Consider the following 27,218-nt stretch of genomic DNA (forward strand, 5'->3'; position numbering starts at 1 on the left):
TTGTACTTAATTAGTCTTATTCATTTCCTGTTTAGTTTACTTACAGAGCTCCTCTTGTTATGGGAATTGCTCTTCCTGATTTTAGCCATGACTTGTTCCTACAAAGGTTAAAACTACACCAGTGTGGTTTGTTTTGGGCTTATTTCTAGTAGGTACAGCAGCTACTTACATGGTTATACAGGGTCTCTTGTGAAAAATTCTGCATAGATTACTGTGAACTCGTAGGTGGGAGGGGCATTGAATTTTGAAAACTATTGCTTCATTGGATACAGTTTGCTTTGGAATAGTTCCTAACTGTTACAGGGTTTGCTGGGGTTACCAAGTTTATTTCGAAGGAGACAACTTTGTGGTCTGACCTCACCAGTGTGGATGTGACACGGGGGAGGGGGGTGCAGTTCTCTTCCATATTGGTGAGTACCAGATCCAGTATGTTTGAACCTCTGATGGGTGTGCACACTTTTGTGTTAATAAAGTCCAGGAATCATAGTGCCTTTGAGTATGAGGCAGTGCATGTTTCCCAGTCTATAGAGGGGTAGTTAAAGTCTCCCATGAATGGGGTATTTTATTTAATGGTGAGTATCTCTAGTAGGTCTAGGTACAAGGTATGGGATTCTAGGCACATAGAGGATGACCATCCACCTAGCAGGTAGGGCAAGCTTTGTGAATCGACCCAAAATGCCAGTGAGGCAGTGGTAATTATGAACAGAATACAGTTGCGAAAGTCAAACTTAACTATAACAGATGTTCAAATTCCTCAATGTCTCAGTGGTAGCACCCACCTGCCATTCCCCAGACTGTGCATAGTTAAGGTAGATTTCAACCTCTGATTTGGTTGTTGTTGGGTTTGTTTTTTATGTGGTATTGTGATTTGCTGTAACTTTACTCTTGCTAGATGATTCTGGCTTCATGTACTTTTCTCTCCTTATTTGTGAAAGTGAAAAAGCCTGAACACTCACTTCCTGTGACAGCTGAAGGCTTTCCGATCAAGATATGCTCAGCCAATCAGCTGTCACAAGAAGAGAGATGGAGGGTAGTCTGGGCTTTTGAAAACTGCCCAGTACAGGGTTATCTTGGCAAATAATTCAAAATGCTACCGAGGCAATCAGGAATTCAAACGCGTGCTGTTATGGATAAGTAGGCCTTGCACAACAGTACTTTCTGGTGTCACAGCTTATAGGTTTACAGGTGGTTACTAGCCTTTTGTCCCATTTAAGCCTAGCCAAGCTTTCCTCACATTTACCAAAATACTGCTCATGTATCGATACCCCAAAGAATTTTACAGTTACGATATAGGCTTGTGCACATCAGTTGTTCACAGGTTTCTGTGAATATCCAGTTTATGTAGACCATATTTCCTTTCATTTTGACATCTTGGATAGAAAACTGGTAGCTGAATGGGTTGGTAAGATAGACAGCACAGACGACCTTTGGCACGAATGAGCATGAATAAGAGAAAGAAGGCTGGGACTTGAATGGCTTGGATGAGACAGAGACAGCAGATACAGCCTTTGGAATGAATACGTTAACAGTTTTCAGTGGTAACATTTTATATGAAAACATTCTAAAAGGTGTCCTGCACAAAAGGGCTTGTAATTTTGAAATCTTTCACCCTCAGATTAAGAGGGTATTAAGTACATTTTACTAATCAGATGGTTGAAAGCAATTTGACTTCTTCAATATGAAGCTGAAATACCAACGAAGAGAATCATTTGCTCTTGAAAGTCTTAAAAGCAGCACACTCCACTAAGGCTATTTTAACTAACAGATTAGCTGCTATCTGGGGAAAACTAGTACACAAGCTGAAAATGCAGGCAGATGAACTTTGCTAAAGAAGTACTCTAATGTCTGATACGAAGAGAAGGTTGAGACAGCCCTAGAACGCTGAAAACTGGTAATTCAATTGGTTTAGGCCAGTTCTGGAAGTTCAACAGACAAATTGTTTCTATTTGTGTAGGAAAGGTTTCCTTGTAGAATGTATTTGACTTCCTTTCGGAAATATAAATCTTGTTAGGAAAAGGGATTGCTACTGGTTATTAAAAGTCTTCTCTTGTAGCTGCAAGGTTCAATATTCTGAGCCTGAAGTGTAGTGCCATCCCTACACGTGAGTTAGTGAGCACTCACATGGGGCACAGGCCACAGAAGAAGAGTGGACAACTTTTTCAAAAGGGCTAACACCATGGTTGTCTTGGCCATGAAATAACTATGAAAATGAGTTTGCTTCTGCCCTGTTTCACTTCGACAGGCACCTTCAGAATCAGGTGAAATGGAGGAAGGGCAAAGAGCAAAGTGTGGGTCCATGGGAATAAGACTGCGTCAAGAGTCGATACAGATTCCTGAGAAAGAGACAGCAAATGATTCAAAGCTGTTAGTTGAGATGGCCGGAAACAAACAGATCCATTTCAGTATGACTCACATAAGTTCATAGGTTCATAGGTAGGTACTAGGCTATTGGCCCTAGGGCCTATATAAGCCTAGCCAAATGGTACCATGGTTTTTGCCACCCAAGAAAATAATTTTCCTGTGCCCCTGTCAAGTAGAGCCATAGAAGTGATCCCCGGGGTGATTTTCCTATCTCCCATCAAATCAACAAGATTTTTCTTGAAGAGTGCTAATGAGGAGCTTTTTTGATATAGATGGGTAGTTTGTTCCAGAGTATGGGAAGTCTCTGAGACAAGAATCTATCCCTCCAGCATGTTCTGTTTGTTGTGGTGACAAGGATTAGGTCCCTAGAGCACGTAGCACACAGGGATTGGGATTTCTTTACGTGGAGCATAAAATCATCTGTGTTAGACTTAACCCTAATATTTTCGATCTAGAAATGAGATTGCATAAGTTCTGTTATTAAAGTGTTGCAGACAAAAGTTTGGATCTCACCTTGTTCTGCAGGCAATTTTTTCATGAAGTTCAGCTTCAATGACTTTGGACAGCTTTGCTATTTTAAGTAAATATGATATCCTGTCACCACTGATGTAGTTTTGTTCACAGAGTCATAGCATCATGGGAGTTGCTATGTTATTGACCAGAGGTCATCTCAAGCCTAGCCGTTTCATCCCAATGTAATACTATAGATACTCTAGTCAATACCCAAGATTGTATTTAGTAATGACTGCCTATGTCCAGGAGGGTTGTGTGCACTATTTCCGGTAAGAATTTATCGTACCCCATCCACTCATCTAGGTTCCTCTTGAACAGTGTCATAAAGGTGCTCTGTTTCACATGAATTTGTAGCCAATTCTAAAGATGCAGCAGTCAGTGGGAGACAAACCTGTTCCTCCAGCATGTCCTATTTAAGTTGTAGGCCATATTTAGGTCCCTGGAACAGGTAGCTCTAGTTCTGTTTGATTTAAGGATGTGCAGCAGGTTCATTAGCTTTGGGTCTGAGATTGCTCTGTAAGACAGGCATAAGTCTCCCCTACGATGTCTATATAGGTTCATAGGTGTTTACTAGGCTAGTGACCACAAGGGCTGTTTTAAATCTAGCCATGCATCCCAAATCTCTGACAAGGTCTGATACCCTTGATAAGTGTAAGCATGGGCATGGGAGATGAACTATTTACAGGTTACCTGTGTCCATTGGAGACATAGGTACCAAACCAGGGATGAATTTCCAGTTTCCCATCCAATTGTCCAGGTTGCATTTGAATTTGGTTAGGGAGGAACTCTTCTTCACATAGATGGGGAGCCTGTTCCATATTTGCTGTAGTCTCTGGGATTCATACCTATCTCTCCAGCAGGTCTTATTTATATCACAGGCAAGGTTTATGTCTTTAGAATGGGTAATTCTGGTGATGTTTGTTTTGCGGATATGCAAGAGGTCCATCAGAGTGGGGTTTGACAATGCCCTGTATGCCAGGCATAGATCTCCCCTCAAAAGCCTGAAGGAGACAGAATACAGGGATAAGGCCTTAAGGTGGTCTGCACAGGACATTTTATTTATGCCCTGTATTCTTTTAGTGAAAAACCTCTGTGGACATTCCAATTGTTGGATATGCCTGGTTAGGTACATACCAAAGGGGGCACTGTATTAAATGATAGGTCTGATGAATGCCGAATACAGTGGAACAATGATTTTCTTGGATTTAGATGCCATACCTTTGTTTATAAGTCACGCAACATAGAATTATTTCCTCATCACTGTAGACACATGATGGTCAAAGGCTAGATTATTATCTATGTGTGTCCCTAAGTCCCTGACTACTGGGTCAGCTCTAAGGAGTGTGTTGTCAATATGATTGTTACCAGAGATGGATGACTTCCCAAAGGATACTATTATGCATTTCTTGGCATTTAGTTTTAGTCCATGGCTCTGACACCAGTTGTTTGTCTGTGTCAGCCCCTCCTGTAGAACATTTGTGTCAGTGTGAGATTCAATGACAGCTCCTAATTTGCAGTCATCTGCAAATTTAGTCAGCCAGAGACCACTGACATTGGCCTTGACTTCTGAGAAGTAAATGCCAAAAAGGAGCAGTCCAAGGACTGATCTCTGAGAGACTCCACTTGTGACTGTCCTATTTGTAGAGGTGGACTTCCCAATTCTAACTTCCAGGGTCCTGTCTGTGAGCCAGTTGGCTATCCACCGGGTGACATACGGATTTGTACCTAACCGCTTTAGTTTGTCAACAATGCTCAAGTGTTTTATTGTGTCAAATGCCTTGGCCAGGTCAAGGTAGACAGTGTGAACAATTTTGCCCTCATCTACTGCTTTGGTGACCTTCTCAAAGAAGTCCACCAGGTTGAATAGGCATGATCTGCCCTTGATGAAACCAAAATGGGTTACATCCAGTGTCTGGAGGTTTACTATATCTCTGTTGATCATCTCCATAATAATTCTGTCCATAGCTTTACATATAAGACTAGTGAGACTTATGGGTCTGTAGTTTTCAGGGTTTGTAGATGGCCCACCTTTGTGCAGAGGGATGCTGTTGCCTTTTTCTATTCATGAAGCATGAAACCTGTTTGGAGGCTACAGTTAAATAGTAACGCCAGAAGACCTGATATATCATGTTTCATGCTATTTAGAAGGCATCCTGGGATACTGTCTGGGCCCATTGATGCAGTGTTCTTGGTCTTAGAGAGAGCATGAAGGACCTGCTCCCTAGTAATAGTAGGGGGAGTTACATAGGTTCATAGGTAAGTACTAGGCTATCTGCCCATGGGCATTTATAAGCCTAGCCACAGAGTGATGGCTTTCGCCTCCCCATTAGATTAGTGACCTGGGCCTCTGTCAACAAGGCTCCTGAAGTGATCCCAGGGTAGAACTTACGATTACCCATCCACTCATCAAGATTTCTCTTGAAGAGGGTCAGAGAGGAGCTCTGTCGAATATGGAATGGGATTCTATTCCAGAGTGAGGGGAGTCACTTGGACAGGAATCTATCCCTCCAGCATGTCCTGTTTATTGTTGTACATAGGTTCAAGTCGCTAGAATGAGTGGTTCTGAGGGATCTCGTTTTTTTGAGGTGAAGCATGTCCATTAGTTCAGGGTTTGACATGGCCCTATAGGTCAGGCATTGGTCACCTCTGAGCAGACGGTAAGTGACTGAGAAGAGCTGGAGCTTTTTTAGTCATGCTTCATAGGGTAATTGTTTAAGGCCTTTAATCCTCTTAGTAAGGCACTTCTGTGGTCTTTCTAGTTGTTGCAGGTGTCTAGTGAGGTACATCCCAAATGGGGCATTGTACTCTATTATGGGCCTAATGAGTGAGGAGTAAAGGGGCACAATCACCTCCTTGGATCTGGATGAGAAACCCTTTGTGATCAGGTGTGCCACATAATAGGATTTCCTGACCGTTTTGGCTATGTGGTTATCAAAGGAGAGCATGCTACCTACTTGGGTACCCAGGTCCCTAATTACTTCTTCTGTACTTACTGGATTCCCATCTATGTGGTAGTTTGTAGGTACTTTGTTTTTCCCAAATGGGATTACTATGCATTATTTGGCATTTAGCTTGAGGCCATGACTTTGACACCAGGTGTTTGTCTCTGTGAAACCCTTTTGCAGGATGTCTGTGTCAGCTGGAGAGTCAATTATTGCACCCAATTTACAGTCATCTGCAAACTTGGTTAGCCACAATCCCTCCGCCTTTGCCTGTACTTCGGAGAAATATATACCGAACAGGAGGGGACCCAGAACTGAGCCCTGTGGGACTCCACTTGTGACTGGTTTAGAGTCAGACATCGCGCCTGCCACTCTTACCGTGTGGGTTCTGTCTGAGAGCCAATTGGCAACCCATCTCATGACATGGGGGTTGATATTTAAGCTGGTGAGTTTGTCTATGATTCCTGAGTGTGGGATGGTGTTGAACGCCTTAGCGAGGTCCAGATATGCTGTGTGGACCACCTTCCCTTCATCTATGGCCTTGCTGACTGTTTCGAAGAAGTCAACCAAGTTCAGGAGGCAAGATCTGCCTTTAACAAAGCTGAACTGGGTTGGGTCCAGTGTCTGGAGGTTCCCAATGTCCCTGTTAATGAGCTCCATGATAATGCATTCCATGGCTTTGCAGACCAAGCTAGTCAAGCTTATAGGGCGATAGTTCCCAGGGTCAGTTGTGGCACCACCTTTGTGGAGTGGTACGACTGTTGCTGTACACCATTCTTTGGGTACATAGCCTGCAGAGAGGCTGAGTTTGAATAGTGATTTGAGATGGGGGGGTTAGTTCATTTTGAAGCTCGTGTAAGACACAACCTGGGATAGCATCTGGTCCCATTGATGCTGTGTTTTTGGCCTTTGCAAGGGCTGTCTTTACTTGTGTGTCTGAGATATCTGGAGATTCTTCTGGGATGGGTGCTAGCCTCTTTGGTGGAGAGGGGATGGTGAAGTTTGCACTGAACTTGTCAGCCAGGATGTTGGCAATGTCGGTTGGTTCAGTGTATTTATGGCCATTATGCACTAGCTCGGAGCATATCTGAGAGTTTGCCCCTAGACTCTTGACATAGTTAAAGAAGGCCTTGTGGTTATCCTTAGAGTCATTGGCTATTTTTCTTTCGAAGTTGGCCTTGGATGATTTAATGAGGGAGCGCAGTTTTTTACTGATGTTAATCAGAGATGCCTTCTTATTTTGGGATTTTGTTCTATCTTGCAGGAGTTTCCTCCTCCTGTTGTAAAGTTTATTTATGGCCGGGGTCCACCAGACTGGCTTCCTCTTTTTTGAGGAGTTGGTCTTGGTTTTACTTGGGATGGCTCGGTCCAGGCATTCTTGAAGGTGTTCATAGAATGCACTTGTAAAGGATTCTGCCGATGGGTCATCATTTTCCATTTGATTGGGAGCTTTGAAATATATTAACAATGCTCTGAAAAATCAGTGCTTCTACAGTCCATTTGTGAGACTCTGCAAATCGGTTATGCATCTCTGAAATGTGTGCTGCACAGAGTTGTAGACTGTGTTAAAAGCCACATTGCCACCTCAAGTGAGCTTCTTAATGTTAGAGCATGACACTCTGCTTGTTGATGTACCATATACGACTCCCTACTGAAATGCTGGCACTCAAAATGCCGAGTGCCGACAAGCTAAAAAAAATAGCCATCTCATGTAAGTAGTTTTTTTCAGCCATTCAGTCTCCATCTTTTGGGACTCAGTCAAGTGGGTCCAAACATTTCACATGATTACCGCCACATACATGTGGTGCTGCAATACAGATCTGAAAGTGGTCCTGAATGAAGTTAACCTGGAAAGCTACCAAGGTTCTCAAATTTATTTTCACTTCTTTAAGGCTAATGTAAAGAGATGTTTATTGTTGAGGTCAACTGATCTACTTTGAGACAAAACATAGTCAAACAGCCTGTTTTCAGCTGCTGAGACACAGGAGGAGAAATAAGAGATGAGCCCTTAAAGAGATCAAATGGATTTATTTAACTATAGTTACATGCAGTGGAGCTCTGAGCCACATGGTGCCCAGGAGCACTGCCTGGTTAAGTGAATTGTCATTTAGTATGCAGATGGAGGAAGATGGATTCAAACCCTGGATTAAAAGAAGCAACTTATCTCTTGCCGAATAACCCTTAAAAGAAACCTTCCCAAATCTCAAAAGCCTCTAAAGCCACCTAATGGCAGCACAGCTCCTCTGCAATCACTAAAGCACACACCAAAAACAACACCACATCTAATGGTCTCCCAACAGCAAAGCCCATAAGGCAAGTATATATTTTACATAATACTTCTGACGTTGGAGACTCCATTGTGTAGTACATAGATGCATAGATGCCCCACTCACCAGGTAAATAAAAAGCTCTACACCTATGAAGCCCTCCTCACTCTGGAGAATGTAGACATCCGTGCTGTGACTGAGGCTTGGTTTAAAGCAGTAAAAAGTACTTTAGAAGTGCAAGGCTCCAGCACCTTCCACAAATTTAGACCAGCAACAGGACAGACAGGGACCCCAAATAAATACTACAATCAATGGCAGCACCAAAGGGACCCCAAATGCATACTATAATCAATGACAGCACCAAGGGACCCCAAATACATACTACAATCAGTGACTAAAAACTGAGATAAGTGATACTCAGGTGGTAAGAAGCACTAACAGAGTGCATATCAGAGCTGCGTTTATACGGGGGTCTTCTATCGCCTTGTGAACTCACCTTCACAGGTGCAATTAATACTCAGATACAAAACAGACAGCATGAAAATCCCACCAGAACTAAAGGATACAGAACGTGTGTAAACACAAATGGTAGACTTTAATATTACAATGACATTTTCCAGAGACAATTCAATTATGCTAAACCAGTAACAGAATCACTGTATAAATTCTCATGTACACTGCCTAACACAATCTTTTTTTCATATATAACTTACCTCTGTCATGTCCTTCTGTGGTAGAACAGAAATGTCCAGAGCTAGACAGCAGGCTTCAAGCACTTCTTTATATCTAAAATGAAATAGCAGAATGTGATTAAGAAATCTAAACATTATACACACAAATTACTTAATTAAGTACAGTGCTCTGGGACTTCCACCATAAACCTTATTTCTGATGTCATTGAAAATGTAGATGGAAGACGAAAAAATATACTGTAAGAAATGCATTAATTCTGAACCAACAAAGACACAGCTACTTGCCATAATAATGTGGTCAAGGAATTTTTGGACACAACTAAAGCATCATGCAACCAAAACAGCTGCAGCCACACACACATACACACACACATATATATATATATATATATATATATATATATATATATATATATATATATATATATATACACACACACACAGACACACACACACACACACACACACACACACACACACACACACACACACACACACACACACACACACACGTGGGTGGTGCAGAGGTGCAGCAGTTAACATTGCTGCCTCACAGCAAGAGGCTCTCTGGTTTGATTCTCGGCTAGGGTGCCTTCTGTGTGGAGTCTGCATGTCCTCCCTGTGTTTGCGTGGGTTTTCACCAGGTACTCTGGTTTCCTCCCACATTCCAAAGACATGCATCTGGAAAGTTTTCCTGGGCCTCTGCTGAAAATAGACTCTGACCTACTCACACTTTTTCAGTCAACAAATGTTAAATAAATAAATACATATATATATATATATATATATATATATATATATATATATATATATATATCTAGGACTATTGAATGAAACTTCAATAGTCTGAATCCACAATCACCGAACACACTTTAACGAAAGTGCTTTCGTTAAAGTACGTTAAAAAAAAACAAAAAAAAACAATAAATCTACTTTTATGCAGGGGGGGTAAAACCCCCTGCACCCCCCACCCCCCCCCCACTTTAATATTCTCACTCCGAGATCGCAATACAATGAGTTGTTCTTCTTCTTCTTCTTTTGGCTTTTCTTGGTTAGGGGTCGCCACAGCAGAACTCCAGACCGCTAATGATTGGCAGTAGATTCTTTTACGGGTGCCGAGGTGCCAGCTCAATGCCCAACCTTCAGTGAAGGCACACCCATTCTACATATGTCTTTCGAGCACCACTCGACCACGGGGAGGACATGCAGACTCCACACAGAAGGCGCTCCAGCCGAGAATCGAACAGGAGAACCTCTTGCTGTGAGGCAACAACTCTATCGCTGCACCACCGCGGCTTCATCGCAAGGGATTATTCCCTTATACACACCATAGTATGATCTCCGCAACAGTCATTCCCCCACGACTCCCTCCAGCTGCAGGCATACTTACACAAAAGTGCTTTTCTGGTAAAAAGCATTTTCGCGGAAGTATGTCCGGCTATTTGTGCTTCGGTGAAAAGTTCCTTCGGGGATCAGTACCAATCCCATATAGATATATCTATCTATATATATGTGAGTGTGTGTATACATATATATATATATATATATGGTTCTTCTTGTTGCCAGGTCCAAGACAGAATGCAGAATGCTCTCACTAACAGACTTTTCAAAATAATATCTAAAATATTACTGCTGAGATAGCTTGCAGGATGACATCATTTCTGGTCATCTGACTTCTAGTTCTCATGCAAACCCCCATTGCTTAAGCTGGCAGCATTTAGCATCTACCTGTATAAATACTCATAAAAGAGCTTTTGCACAGATCTTTGGCAGATGCTGTCAAAACAATTACATTACTTCATGCTTCCAAACTAGCAATTAGTTCACTCCAAAGACAATACAGAAAGCTTCCTATACAGACTTTGTGTCTCTAGCTGCACTGAAAACTTGAGAGATAGCCTCTTTATGGCATAGCCTTTATGGCATAGCTTATAAAGTGATTTAATTTCAAATATTTTTCTAAACTTTACTGGACTGAGGTTAACCCTCTGTATTCCAGTTTCCACTGTTAAAATATATACATTTAAACAGTTACTATAGTGTATGTACATTTCTGTTCTCTTTTAGTAGGGCACACTCTGGATATATCTTAAACACAGCAATTTACAAATACCTTTTCAGAACAAACATCTGTACATAGTAATTTGATATACACATGACATACAGTTCTAATACATTTGTAACACAATAAATTAGTTTGATATTCACAAATGACATATAATTATTAACAACATTCCTGCTAGCTGTGCTGGCATTACCTCATTTCATCAAAATAATAATTAAACATTGAATCTGAATCTTACTATTGAAATGCAGAATCTCATAAAAATCCACCAGCATTTTATGAAGGGGCAAAGTCTGTCACTGCACACACAGGGGGTTACATTCCATGTGCCATTTCCTTATTGCTAAATATCTCTAAATTGCAGTACCACCAACAGATGAAAAATCACCTTCTGAATTTAGATAATTTGTCTTGATGGTGTGTTTTTTGATTTGTTAGTCTTCAGAAATCCTTTGGTTTATGAATATGTACAATAATAAATCAAAGATTAAAAAGTGTATTTAATAAAACACTTTATAGATATATCTGTTCCTAATTAATAAATATCATACAATAAATCTAACTTCATTAATTTCATGATTAATTGAAGAGCAGTAGGTAGGATGTTAGTTAAGTGAGATCAGAAATGTATCCAGTAGTAAGGAAAATGGGAAGCTTGGGAAGGAAATCCACTCATTTTCTATATTCAATTTCTATGCATCTATGATTTTTTTAAGAAAATTAAGAATTTCCTACTTCTGCACAGGCGTATTTCGTAGTCTACATTTTGTACATATGTGCAAAGACAGAAACACTTGCTGTACGTTCAAAGTTTTGAAATGTAAATATATCTCACTTACTTCCCTTCATTGTAGTCCTTGCCCAGTATGATATTTTCCCTCACCGACATATTTAAGATCCAAGCTTGTTGTGTGGAGTAGGCAAAACTTCCGTTTACTGCGATGGTTCCTTCCATAAGATGCATCTGAAATCCCCAAAAGATCATTAGACATAATCATTTCTCTGTATTACCGGAGCAGTTTTTGAACATTTCATATGAAATGATACGGCAGAAGGAAACTGCAGGCTTGGATCAGTCAGTATGATATAGTAAAATTTCAGTTATACCTAAAAAAAAGAAATATATCTCCTACATGCAGAGGTTAGGAGCTGATAAAACAAGACAGCTGCACAATAAGTAATTGGAGTTGTTAATTGTACCCACTTTCACTAGTGGCATCTCAGCATATGTCAGGCAGCATTTTGTCTGGGATCTTTAAAATACTTGCAGTTCACTATGGTAGCAGAAAAAAAGTCTTCATCAAAGATGGATCATCTAGACTGCTGCTTTGATAACTGTATCACTTTGCTTATGAAAATAATAAGCGTGTCAGTTCTGCTGCTTTATTTGCTGTGGTGAAAATAAATAATAAAAGCACTGATACATATTTCCAGCTATCAGTACAAGTATCTTATATGTGGACTGATAGTACATTAACTCATTCACACCTGTAGAACCTTTTTTTGTATACCTCTACCTGCTAATGCCGTCCTGATATTTTTTGGGGATGGCTTTCTTGACTAGGTGCCTAACCAATTAATAACAGACAACATACAAACAGCCAAGAGGGCCTCTTCACACAATTCCTACATGTTTCTGAATCCCTCTACAATGTTGTTTACCATAATTTCTATTTGCAATAGGTCTTTTTCCATAATGTTGCTAATTTCCATATCATTATGCAATCATTAGCATATAATGCCAACTGCACAATTTTACCAGGTTATATTACTCTGAAATGGTCTCAACCATTCCTATACATCAGTTCTCACCACACAATTTTGCCTAATGCATTATACTACTGGTTTCTGAATCCTGGCAACACTATTATAGTAATGATATTAGTAACAATAGAGCATTTTCAGATAGTGATTGTAATATGGGAATATTAACATAATAATATATAAAATAATAATATCCCAGTAATATGGGAATACCAGTAGTAAATGTTTAAAGCCAAATTATATGGCAACAGTGTGATGGTGGTATGAAACCATAAAGAAGACCATTAATTAAACCATTTGGTCCTTAACTATATGGGAAAAACTAGTAGGACGTTTACAGAGAGGATATATGAGCATATAACAGACATCCAAATGACTAGGAATATGAATGCCCTTTACAGACAGATAGCAGAATATCCAATCTATGCTTTTAAATTCTTTGTGATACCACAAATAATGAAGGACTAAAGGGATTATATTACAGAGGAACACAAACGAATGTGAGCTGAAGTGGCAGCTCATAGTGAATGCTATGAACCCACCACAGTTAAATGAATGTTTCCCATTACTTCTGTTTTAAAATTAAGACAATTGGAAGTATGAAATATGAGAATAATGTTTGTTGATAATGTTTTTGATAATGTTTTTAAGCTTTTATATTATAATAGTTACAAATTATTTGGTGTTTGTGGTTAAGTAGTATTTTATTATTTTATTTACTTGAATAATTAGAAGATTGTTCATTGGTTAAATAACAACTTTAAGTTTCTATTTAAAGTGAGTGTAAGGTTTGATTGTCATTTCTGAAGAAGTCTCACAGATGAAAGCACATAACTCTGACATTTTATGTTGTGTGAATAAAGTTTGTTTGTGGATTTACCCGCCAGTTGGATAATTTTTATTATTGCCTTGGCCCACGGGACTGTGTGTTTTACAAGTGTGTTTTTTTTTGTGGTACTAGTTTGTTTTTGGAAATTTGCATTTTTTACAAAGTTAATAAAATTAGTCATTCTGTATTGGAAAGTAAAAAGTGCCATGTACATTTCTCCTTAATATGGCAACGACTTTAAGACAAAGAGAATCACTAGTAAAAATATATGCACAGACTCTTACCTGCGATTCTTACATAAAGAAGTCCACAGTACTCAGTTTCTAAGTTAAAGTAAAGAACATCATGAAGCAAAGGGAATACCAAAAAAAGTATCACAATATAGGGACAGAGAATACACTGGGAGCAAAAGTAATTTTTACCTTAAATAAATAAATAATGTTGGTCTTATACCCTCATAAGGGACATTTTGAGACAGAACAAATAAAAAATAATAGTAAACATTATAGTGATATGAGAACATTAGTGTTCCATATAAGACCAAGCCATGATAAAAATGCATTTTTTCCTCACCATACTGGTCCTTAACAGAATAGAAGACCCAAGGCACACTGGATTATTAAGACGTGTCTAGTACTGTTGGCACACTGGATTATTAAGAGGTGTGTGGTATGGTTGGCACACTGGATTATTAAGAGGTGTGAGGTACTGCTGGCACACTGGCGTTTTAAGAGGTGTGTGGTACTGTAGGCACACTGGATTATTAAGAGCTGTGTGGTACTGTTGCCACACTGGATTATTATGAGGTGTGTGGTACTGTTGGCACACTGGATTATTAAGAGGTGTGTGGGACTGTTGGCAAATTGGATTATTAAAAGGTGTGTGGTACTGTTGGCACAATGGATTATTATGAGGTGTGTGGCAGTGTTGCCACATTGGAATATTAAGACATGTGTGGTACTGTTGGCACTCTGGAATATGAAGAGATGTGCAGTAATGTTGGCACACTGGATTATTAAGAGGTGTGTGGTAGCATTGGCAAACTGGATTATTAAAATTTGTGTGGTACTTTTGGCACATTTGATTACTAAGAGGTGTGTGGTAGTGTTGGAAAATTGGATTATTAAGAGGTGTGCGGCACTGTTGGCACATTGGATTATTAACAGGTCTGTGATACTGTTGGCACACTAGAATATTAAGAGGTGTGTGGTACTGCTGGCACACTGGATTATTAAGAGGTGTGTGGTACTACTGGCACACTGGATTATTAAGAGGTGTGTGGCACTGCTGGCATATTGGATTATTAAGAGGTATGTGGTACTGTTGGCACATTGGATTATTTACAGGTCTGTGGTACTCTTGGCACAATGGATTATTAAGAAGTGTGTGGTACTCTTGGCACACTGGAATATTAAGAGGTGTGTGGTACTGCTGACACACTGGAGTTTTAAGAGGTGTGTGGTACTGGTGTCACACTGGATTATTAAGAGGTGTGTGGTACTGTTGGCACACTGGATTATTAAGACGTGGGTGGTACTGTTGGCACACTGGATTATTAACAGGTGTGTGGTACTGAAGCAGATGGTACTGCTGGCACATTGAATTATTAAGATGAGTGTGGTACTGTTGGCACACTGGATTATTAAGAGGTATGTGGTACTGTTCACACACTGGATTATTAAGAGGTGTGTGATAGTGTTGGCACATTAGATTATTAAGAGCTGTGTAGTACTGTTGGCACACTGGATTATTAAGAGGTGTGTGGTACTGTTGGCACATTTTATTATTAAGATGTGTGTGGTACCGTTGGCACACTGGATTATTAAGAGGTGTGTGGTAGTGTTGGCAGATTTTATTATTAAGAAGTGTACTGTTGGTACATTGGATTATTAAGAGATGTGTGGTACTGTTGGCACATTGAATTGTTAAGAGCTGTGTGGTACTGTTGTTTTAATTACACACTGCAGCACACTGTTAGTACTAAGCAGCTCTACTGTGCCACAGGCAGGCAGCAGAAGATGGCTAAAGGAAACTTCTGTCCAAAGGACTGCAATCCCTTGGACAAAGTGCATCTGTTTCTGTTACATTTGGGACTTAATGGAAGGAAGTCACTCAGACAGACTACCTAGTTACAGAAGTCTGAGAATAATAATCACCTCAGGCCACCTACTTAATGGAAAATTAGCTCTAAACTGGGCATCAGTTTAGAATAGGAAAGTAAGTAACAAGGTGGCATTTGTAAGATTCATAAGACAATGTAATGAAATATAACACAGTTAGGAAGGATGGAAAGAGGAAAGAATAATGTTGAATAATGAATTATGTTAGCTAGCTGCTTAAAATGGATTGCTAGATGACACCTTACAATGTAAGAATACACAGCAGTGCAGTTTGGAATAGCAAGCTGACTAATTCTCATGAGAATGACTAGCTACTGCTAACACATATGGCAGGGAGTTAGAAAAGTAGTTGAAAATATACTGCTTGATTTTCTTGTGCTGACATTTATAGTAAGTGCTCAAATGTGTTAATATCCAACAGCTAAAAATGTTGCAATGATAACACAACATTTGGTAAATGTGTTATTAGGAATAAAACTGAACCAGGGAACTGCTGATGAATCCCCAGGAATTTATAATAGTATATAGGAAAACTAATATAGTTAAGCCAAAACAGTTTGACAGCTATGCAATGGCAGTCAAATTATTAAGATAGTCATCTACTGTTGTTGCACAAAACATCAGCAGTGCACATAGTTAGTTTTTGGTCAGGCAGTACACATGTACATAGTGCAATGCACAACACACTACAGGACATGAGACAGAAGGCAACACTGCCACAAACTACACAATACTGACATTAGGCTAAAAGTCCAGTAAAGCAATAGGGGTCTATATTAAAAGCACAAAAATGCTTCTGAGTGAATACGGAAACAGTCACTCATATTCACTGAATCGCATTTAAGCGATTTGATGAATATGTCATAGGGCAAGGAGGTAGTTGGCCAACTTCATGGAGTTGCCCTTTCCTTCCCTATAGTGAGATCTTGGACTTGCTATATTTAGCTAGGGGGGTGGGGGTGAAGCCCCTCACCTGTTTACGGTGTTAAATATTTTTTTTTGGAGTGAACGGCCGCATAAGTTTTTTCCCTAGGGACTTTTATGTTGTCGCACATATGCACTTTCAGTCTTATAATATAGACCCAAGTAATAGGAATAAAATGAACCAACTCCAAAACAAAAAGTTAACTACACTTGTACTGTGTGTGTGTGTGTGTGTGTGTGTGTGTGTGTGTGTGTGTGTGTGTGTGTGTGTGTGTGTGTGTATATATATATATATATATATATATATATATATATATATATATATGTATATATATGTTCAACACTTCATTGTTGTCCTGTGATTGGTAAAAGTCTAAACGTTTTCTATAACAGTACTCCTTGTGATCTCATGCTATGGCTTTGCAGTGGCATGACTAAGTGGTAAGGTCTTCGCCTCACAGATTGAGGGGCCAGGGTTTGAACCTTCCCTCTAGTCACTGTGTGTGTGTGTGTGTGTGTGTGTGTGTGTGTGTGTGTGTGTGTGTGTGTGTGTGTGTGTGTGTGTGTGTGTTTATGAATGTATGAAGACTATGTTGTTTGTGTGGCTTTCCCCAGGTACTTCACCTTCCTACCAAAACAAATATATGTACACATACATACATAAAAATATTTTAAGCACAGGCAATAATGCCCTTCTGGCTACACAAACAGTTGTTCCTATTATAAGCGTTCAGGCTGTTGTTAAAAAATATCAAAATTAGTGGTTGCTTAAATGTAATTTGGTAATCTACTCCATGCATCAGCTACTCTGTCACAGAACCAGTTAGTGCACTTCTCATTCCTATAGAATCTTCCAGATAGGTTATCTGATGATTCTCTACTACTTTTTGATAACCACAAACATTCCCAGAGGTAGAAGTCTCTACATGCCCTATATAACTGTGTAAGGTCTCCTCTTAAATATCTATATGAGACACTGCACAAGTTCAGATACTTTAGCCTTTCGTAATTTAAATTTTCACATCCATTTATAAAGTTTCTATATTGTTATTCCATACTTAAGTTTGGGTCTACTGTTACTAATAAACAATGACTTCATCATTTCTGATTTCTTAGACTTTATAAATCTTTTTTATGCAACCTATAGTTCTATGACTATCATTAAACAATTAGTTGATATGATTAGAAAAGTTCAGAGCTGCATCTACCAGGTCTATATCACATCATCAAATCACTAATAATCGACCTCCGCTTCATCGAAGAACTATTCAGTGAAAGAACTATTCATCAAAGAAACTTTTCAGTGAAAACTTTCCTAGGGCAAAATGATGGTTAGCCACCACATGGAATTTGCAGTTTTCCCTACTGTAGTGCAATCTCGGAGTTGGTATATTTAGTTCAGGGTGTAGCCCCCCCCCCCCCACTTGCTTCGGTGTTAAGTTTTTTGTTTTTTTCTTCAGTCGCTAGGACAGACTACCATACGTTTGCCCTAGGAAAGTTTTCATTGAAAAGTTTCTTTGGTGAATACTTCTTTCACTAAACAGTTCTTCAAAGAAGAGACGTACGATTATTAATGATTCGATGACGTGGTATAGACCCATATCTACCCATATACCCACGTCCTTAAATGAAACTACAGTTTTAATTACCGTGTGCTGTATTAAATATTTCACCTTTCATTTTATGTCCCCCAAATCTCATGTGATTAGTTTTTAATGCATTTATCAACTTATTATGCTCCTGTGCCCGAATGGTCAATTTAGTCAAGTTCTTTTACAGAAATGCCCAATCTGTAACACGTGTAATCAATTTACTCAATTTCAGGTCACCTGCATAGAGACTGTAGGACACCTCAGATTGAAAAGATAAATCTGAAAGATACAATCTAAACAAATATGGGCCTAGGATAGAGCCCACTGGGTCACCCTGACCGTAACTTTAAATTTCACCTGTCCAGTTGCTGTTTGATACTTGCCATGTCCTATTTGTAAGCCGTGCGGCTATCCATCTGATCAAGAGTACATCAATACCTAGTTGTTCTAATTTATTGATCAGTGTTTTGTGTACAACCCTGTCAAATGTTGAAGTTAAATCTATATAAATTATATCACATCACAATTTTCCATTCATAGCTGTTATTATATTGTTATAGAACATCATGTTACAAGTGGTAATAGATCTGTTTTCAACATATGCATGCTGATATATGGTTTCATGTCCCTACCTTTCCAATTCTGACAATAACTTATCCAATATTACCTTCTCCATTATTTTCCACAACATGAAAGTAGACTTAAGGGTCTGTATGATTCTGGGTTTGTCCTACTCCCCTTCCCTTAAAGATAGCTTTAATAAGTGCATGTCTCCAATCGTGAGGAATCTCCCCATATTTATATGGCCTAGTAAATAATTGGTATAATGGCACTGTAAGTCCTTGCGGAAGTGTTCTCAAGTCATTGTTACTAATTGTGCCTTGCTTGGATCCAGTTTACTTAGCTCTTTTTCAATATAATGTAATTTGATTTCAGTATCTGCGGTTACCTGGATGTCACTAGGACAATTTATCACCCTCTTTGTGGCCAAACTGCTTTACAATAGATTTTGTAAACATATCTATAATCTGTTTTTTTTTCTAGATCCTATCTCACACTATGTTAAAATTTGTATGTCCAGCTTTTTTATTTCAGTTTTCAAAGTTGGACCCCTTTTCAATTTCATATACTTTTTGTCTCTCACCTTAATCAAATATCTGGTTCTTATGGAAATATATCCTCCTGGAGTTGTGTGCCTAAATCCTGATGTTAAACTTTTTTATTTTGATTTTTTTGCATTCAAACAATTCCCCTTTCAAAACTTTCCACATTCCTTCTGCAGTTTTTCTTATGAATGCATCACTCCAATTAGTTTTACATAGTGACTATTTTGCTTCCATGTAATCTGTTATTAATCTTCTGTGAATTGATTTAGATTACATTTTGTACAATTATCTAACAACAAACTGACCTTTATAACCCCATGATTACAGCACATCAATGGTGGTAACTTGAAATTAAGTAACTCTAACTTCTTTAGGAACACAAACAATCTTGACATGAATTAACTTCTTTAGGAAGACAAGCAATGTCTAGTATGCTCTATTTCCTGGAAGGTTTTTACAATCTGAAGTCATTTTTGTTCCTGAATATATGTTGCGAATAATTTCCTTACTAATGTTGTTGAATCAATATTATTCCAGTCTGGTTCTAATAAATTTCCCAGCTAATATTATTATTCCCTCCTGTGTTTCATGTAAGAAATATATGAATTCCTCTAGGTCATCAGCACTTGACTTTGGTGGCCTATATACTCTAACAATAATTATATATTCCAGGGTTGTCTTTATTGTCACAGTCTCACAATTTGTATTATTGGTGTTATCACTGAACAGTAATAATCACAGTTCTCATATCTATCTTCAGTCCCTAGCATAACTCCTCTCCCTGATTTTTGTTAGAATATTTTATTTATTTATTTAACATTTGTTTACCGGGAAAAGTCCAACACAGGTCATTTTTCAGGGGAGGCCAGGGGAGAAAAGCTCCATGAGTAACAGTAAATTTTAATACACAAATTACAATAATCAATAAAGCAAAGAAAATGTAGTAACAAATTTGTTACATCATAACAACAAAACCTAGGCTTTGAACTTAGTACTATTTGTAAACTATGACTTATGTCAAGATATAAGGTTAAGACGTTTGTTACAGTAAAACATTTATACAATTACAGAACTGGTTTCCAGTCACTGTTCTTTAACTATGTTTCACAAACAATAACATCAATCTTTTGGGAACATAACAAATTTTCTAATAAAAAATAATTATTATTAATGATAGCAGCATTTGATGGTTATCAGTGAACTGGCAAATTTTATAACTGGCAAAAATCCTGCCTTGTGTCTGGAGCAAGAAATTCTCTTCCTGGATCTTGACAAGTGCGTGCCATCCTTTCTAAACTTGTGTGCCCAAAATTAGGCTCAGATGCTCTACACATTTCCATTTTTTAACACGGGGCATTTTTTTCATGTAGGTATTTACCCCAAAAATCTTTTCATTCAAAGTGACAAATCTCTCCTTTCTACATGTGATTTGTGAAAAATACATCCTAACACCTCTACAAGCAATGCTATCTATGAGTGCTGTGAGTTTCCTCCAAACAGTCAGAGGGTCCTTGCAGATTTGATCATTTGTACCAACATGAATAAGCACAGATCTGTACTTCCTAACATTAAAGCGTTCTAAGCCCTTTCTTACATCCTCTGTTTTTTCCTTCTGGAAAGCATAACACTACTCAATGTTCATTATCTACTCTGCAAATGTAAGTATGACTTCCACTAATAACTAAATCTCCAATTACAAGCATATTTTTTCTGAGCAGATCTGAAGAATCTTCAACTTTTAATTCAGTAATACCTGCTCTATCAGCTGTTACAAAGGAATGATCTTCATCACCATTAGTCTTCTTAATCCCACGTTTTCATTGCTTATTACATTTGTAAGCATATAATTCTCATCCAGCTGGCTTTGTATATCCACAGCTTGAGCCATGTTGTCAACATCTGTCTTTCTCCTCTTTTATGTTACAGTAACGCTATTCAATTCTTCCATGTTCACCTTTGATTTCTTTCTTTTCACCTGTCACCTTGCCTCTTTTTTTCCTACATTCTCTTTTGGAAAAATAATGCCTTTTTTAGTAGGCTGAAGGCTTTCGGGTAGAACATTTTATCATTCACTGTAATGTGTGCATTACATAACAAAGCAGTGTCCTTTTTAGTATGTATTCTCTTTGATTTATAGACAGTCGTCAGTTTCTTGTTCTTCCTTATTTCTTGTGTGTAATGTTGTGCCTAATATTATCTCATCAGTCCAATTATTAATATATGCAATAACAATTCTCCAAGCCATGCCAACTGCACAAGTGCAATCGTCATCAAGTCTAGATTTACTACTAACAATGGTAAGCAATTCATCGGGCTTTCGATATACGGAACACAGACCACCTGTGTTATAGGTATTACCTTTAAATATACATAGCATTTAGTACAAAGTACAAGATACTTGTATTTTAGCAAATTATCAATGGTATACTCATTTACAGAATTCATTTTCAGCTGCAAATTAAAAAGATAATAAAGATCAATAAATTATAAACCAACATAGGACTGTTTCAGATGATCTCTGGATTGTCCACTCTGCAGTTTGTGTAAAATTATAGCTGACTAGGCCTCTTGAGATGGTTGGAGTTGCCTGTGTAAAACATATTCCTTTCTAACAACAAACTGTGAAAATTAGTGGTAAAACAAAATATAAATCTAAGTAAATTTTCTTGTACACAAACTATCACTTCTAGCCTTACAAACAGTGAAAAACAGTGGTAAAAATAAAATATAAATCAAAATAAATATCTTACCAGACAACTGTGCATTCAATCACAAACCCACATAGGATTGTTTAGATAAGCTCTGGATTTCTATATAGAACACACAACACACACACACACACACACACACACACACACACTTTTACTAAATGAAACAGAAGCTGATGTATATGTATATATGTATGCATGTGTGTGTGTGTGTGTGTGTGTGTGTGTGTGTGTGTGTGTGTGTGTTTCTAGGTTGGCTACATTTTTCTTGTAGTTTTTACTATTCTCTGAAGCACTCAAACATGGACAGCCTCTAACCAGGAGCTATTAATGTAAATATTTACAGATATAATCTCAAATTCCATACTTTCACTTATTAGATTAGCTACAAACTTTTCGTTCAAATAACAAAAACCCCTCCTTTCTTCTTTCTTTCTTTTCCTAACAGTATAATATGTCAGATATCCTGGGAAACATAGTGCTGGATTGCTTTCAGAAAACTAAGTTTCTGTTATCCAAAATACAGTCACAGCACTGTTATCCCTACTTCTAGTCTCTAATGAAGAAAAGTTATTATTCTAAACTTTGAGTATTACAAATTAAAAAAATTGTAAAAAATAACTGCAAAAAATTCTAAAAACAACCATAGGTGGCAAGACAAATCCAAGGAACAAACTATAATCCACAGAGACAAGTTTTAATTCCTAAAAACAAGTTGTGTAAGTGCTTTTGTCTTGCTTCTATGAACAAGACTTCATCAGACAAACAGAACTAATGCAAAATGCAGCTATTTAACGTGTCACATGCTGAACATCAATTAGCTTCTAAAAGCAAAAGTTACAGATATTTAAAAATATTATATTATATTATAAAATTATTATAAAAATGATTTTTCTAGTGGGTAGTTCTTTTAAATGAATTGCTCATTTTGCACATCAAGTAATTATTTAGCACTTTTTTTAAACAAAGTCTTTTATAATATTTTTAAAGTCAGGTCATCCTCAGCGTGCATGTTCATTCCTGGTCAGTTTTATTCATACTTGCTTATTTATTCATGCTTATTCATTTAGTATTTGTACTTATATTGAAATGTTTTTTAAATAAATATAATATATAAATCTGTTTGTATATTCATAATTTCCTTTACAATCATACTAAATTTTCATCCCTATTAGACCCCCCACTCCTTTTTCCATAACTACCGTCTGATTTTACTTAATCTTGTTGCTAAAATCAGAAAAATAAAAAAAGTTCACATACCCCATTATGTTTTAAAAAGAAACCTACTACCTATGCAACTTAACTGTAATTTATCACCCTTAAAATATTAAGAATTATTTGTCATACGTTCTCATAGAGCTACAGTGCATACCTCAGGGCAATGTTGCCTTACATTTTTTAACCTTGTCTACAGTTACATTAACAGATATCCACATTTCTGTATATGTTTAACCTTGTCGACACTTACGTTAACAGATATCCACATTTCTGTATATGTTTAACCTTGTCGACACTTATGTTAACAGATATCCACATTTCTGAGCAATGATCACATAATAGAAAAGTAACTCAAAGGAGGTCAAGAAATATCCTTAATATAGCTACTAAATAAAGATGTACGACACTAACATTGTTTACCCCTCCAACTACTATGATCTTACCTTATTTTTTTCCATTTCTTAAAAGTCATTTGAGGTCAACAATATATCCCTCATCACCATAATCACTCCTTTATTAAAGCCAGACACCACCAAGTTTATTAGTGCTTGCAAAACAGAGTCACCGATAATTAGTACACCTTTACTATGTGTATCATGCTGTACAAACCTTGTACTACGACACTTAGAAGTACCGCCTTCATTTACAATCATACTGAACCTCCCAATGTTCTTCTCCTTTTTTCCTCTCTAAAATGCTTCACCTTCTGTTTCTTGAGTCTCCATGACTCAGACTTCTATTGGTTATGTTGTATTTCTATACCACTATCGCTCTCACGTTTCTAATTGAAGTAATCAAAAACTTCCTTTTCTTATCTTAATTCTGCCCTGATATCACAGCCTTTCCTCCAAACAATGATTACTAGTATTTATTAAGTTATCACTGATTTCAGCAAAAGGAGTTGGAAACTTTCCATTTATTCCATTAAGGACAAGAAGGCAAAAAAGTTGGTCTTACCTGTCCCAAGATCGCTGAAATTAGAGAACTTTTGCCACTGCCAGTCCTGCCGCAAATGCCAATCAGCTTCCCCTAAGAAAAAATAATAATAATAAACATTGTTGCTCATTCTTTAAATAAATAAACAGGAGAACTGCAGTACCTTAGTCACTCATAAATAAATAAACAGGAGAACTGCAGTACCTTAGCCACTCATAAATAAATAAACAGGAGAACTGTAGTACCATAGCCACTCATAAATAAACTGGAGAACTGCAGTACCTTAGCCATTCATAAATAAATAAACAGGAGAACTGCAGTACCGTAGTCACTCATAAATAAAAAAACAGGAGAACTGCAGTACCTTAGTCACTCATAAATAAATAAACAGGAGAACTGCAGTACCGTAGTCACTCATAAATAAATAAATGCAGTACCGTAGTCAGTCATAAATAAATAAACAGGAGAACTGCAGTACCTAGTCACTCATAAATAAATAAACAGGAGAACTGCAGTACCTTAGCCACTCATAAATAAATAAACAGGAGAACTGCAGTACCGTAGTCACTCATAAATAAATAAACAGGAGAACTGCAGTAGCGTAGTCACTCATAAATAAATAAACAGGAGAACTGCAGTACCGTAGTCACTCATAAATAAATAAACAGGAGAACTGCAGTACCGTAGTCACTCATAAATAAATAAACAGGAGAACTGCAGTACCTTAGTCACTCATAAATAAATAAACAGGAGAACTGCAGTACCTTAGTCACTCATAAATAAATAAACAGGAGAACTGCAGTACCTTAGTCACTCATAAATAAATAAACAGGAGAACTGCAGTACCTTAGTCACTCATAAACATAGACTTATAAGTTTATTGGTTGATTAGAACCAGATGGCCCACTCAGTTGGACCATTTCCATGTGTACAAGACAAACTGCATATCCTAATTAACCAACAATTTGCGTATTTATGCAATCGCTGTGGGACTGCTTTTAATTATCTGATAACATACTAAAAGAATGACAGCCAGCACAACATGAGAGCCACACATTTCATTTAAAAGTATCACAAGTAATATGTTTAAGTGCTTTCTATTTACACAACCATTTACAACAGACACTGTGACTCTTTTCATGCAAAATATTCATTAGCTCCCCTCACAGCTTCCTCAGGAAGTTGTGTTGTGTAGAGCATCTTAACATTTTTCTGACTTCCATCATAAGTGATTAGTTCCATGTTTTAGCACACGTAGTTGTGTGTTGTGAGACGTTGGCTACAACAGTAGCCAATGGGATTATGGGATTCAGTTGCCATGCCGTCTGGTAAGAATTCAAGCAGCTGAAGTGACAGGCTCTGTGTGAATTAATAATAAATTAATAATGACAAAACACATTGTGCATTATGGGTGATTTTTTACATCACATATAGTATCCCATGAAACCCATCCAAGTGAATTATGCTAATGAAAAATGGGTAACTGATAGGGCCCCTTTGGAGTAGATCTCACAAGATTTTTCTGTGAAACTGGTAACCCAGGTCTGGACTGCAGTGCAGGCCAAAAGGCAGCCAGATGGCAGGAGGAGTGACCACATCGCCTTTCCAATGGAAAGGATAAGAACTTCATGCATCCTTGTTGATAAAGCGGGTTCCTATTACGTGATCATAGTTTTGAAACTTCAGACATAATAAAGTCAAACCCTTATGTTCGAAGTTTCAAAACTTACAACACATAAAAAACAAAAAATGTTGTAAGCAGGGGGCAAGTCCCCCTGCACCCCCACACCCCCCCCCACTCTTTAAATATACCAACTCTGAGATTGCACTACAGTGCAGTAAAGGGAAATTTTCCCTTTTTGTACTGGGGAAATCTTCCCTTTCCGCACTGTAGTGCGATCTCAGAGTTGGTATATTTAAAGAGCGAGGGGTGTGGGGGTGCAGGGGGGCTTGCCTCCCTGCTTACAACAGTTAGTTATGTTTTTTATTTTCTTTTTTTTTTCTTTATGTATTCAAACTTTTACAAGTTCAAACATATGGTTTTGATCATATAGCGTTCGAACTTGTAAAAGTTCAACTACGTAACAGGAACCCGCTAAAGCTTCCATTCTTGCTTATATCATCATATGTGAGTAGTTGAACTGGGTCACTGTGCCAAAATCAGAAGCATGTCTGTCAAATGTGGCCACTAAGAAAGGTTAAGAGAACATATTTCTGTACCTGCATTATACCAACATTATTCCTTGCTGTCTTCATCAATGACCTCTTGGATGGGCAGCAGACAGGACAGGAAAAGAAATTCATATTTACCAATATGTGGCAGGGATTACTCCAAAATGTGCATAAAGTGGGTAATTTTTTTTTCTCCCCATGACTATCATCCTCAGCCTTCCCCTACTCCTATCTCTTTGCCTATACTTTGATATCAAGCCTTGAAAGGGAAGGCAGTTTCTAGACTGTAGTCCAAATGTATTCTTGGCCTCTTCTCATTTTATTTCCTTTCCCTCTCTAATTATTTTGTCCCAGTTGCCTGTGCTTCTTAATGTTTATGCAACTATTAAAGAAAACTCCTAACCATGGTTGCAAACTACTATACTCTTAATTCTCCAGGTCCCTCCCAGCAGTCTGTTAGTCTAAAGTTGAAAGGTTCTTCCCCATTATGCTGTGACTACCACAGGCTCACTAAGAAAACTTTCATAGATGTTAACTACTCTCAGCCCAACCCTGCCCCCCCACACAAACACACATACCATGTACCACTGAAGTGTGTTGCCTTCACCAACTCACTACGAAACAGTGCTGTAATGGCTATGAGGAGCCAGTGCTATTGTGAGTTCAGGACACTTTCAGCTATTGCACTGACTCTACTGCTCTCATTACACTGTGTCCCCAGCAGGGCAGCAAATAAATAGGGCAAGAGGTTACACACTCACCATTGGTACAGAAAGCTTTCAGTTCTTTTGTCACACCAGGCCAATGGATTGCTGACACAGCAGTGTCACATAAGGGGGTGCTGCATTTCTGAGTATGTTATCCTTCAGATGAGGTGTTAAACTAAGGCCTAATATGCCTGGGCTCGTGGTAGATCATGTGGATGTAAAAGATCTCACAGCACCTATCAAACAGAGTAAGGGCACTTTATTTATATACAAATAGACCTCTTATTTACAGAAATGTACAT

The 27,218-nt window shown here is 38.1% G+C and overlaps 1 protein-coding gene across 1 annotated transcript in view; it reads right to left on the bottom strand.

Annotated features, from left to right (window-relative positions):
- Positions 1 to 27,218, bottom strand: part of LOC122789789 (multidrug resistance-associated protein 5-like) — a 464,322-nt gene that overhangs the window by 290,688 nt on the left and 146,416 nt on the right. The window contains exons 10-12 of the mRNA XM_044057231.1: positions 24,059 to 24,130; positions 11,680 to 11,804; positions 8,797 to 8,869 (exon numbers count right to left, since the gene is read on the bottom strand). Coding sequence (XP_043913166.1) covers positions 8,797 to 8,869; positions 11,680 to 11,804; positions 24,059 to 24,130 — 270 coding nt within the window. The remainder of the gene's footprint in view (positions 1 to 8,796; positions 8,870 to 11,679; positions 11,805 to 24,058; positions 24,131 to 27,218) is intronic.

This window comes from Protopterus annectens, chromosome 15.part0 (assembly GCF_019279795.1).
Source record: "Protopterus annectens isolate FY-2018-M chromosome 15.part0, PAN1.0, whole genome shotgun sequence".
Taxonomy (NCBI): domain Eukaryota; kingdom Metazoa; phylum Chordata; order Ceratodontiformes; family Protopteridae; genus Protopterus; species Protopterus annectens.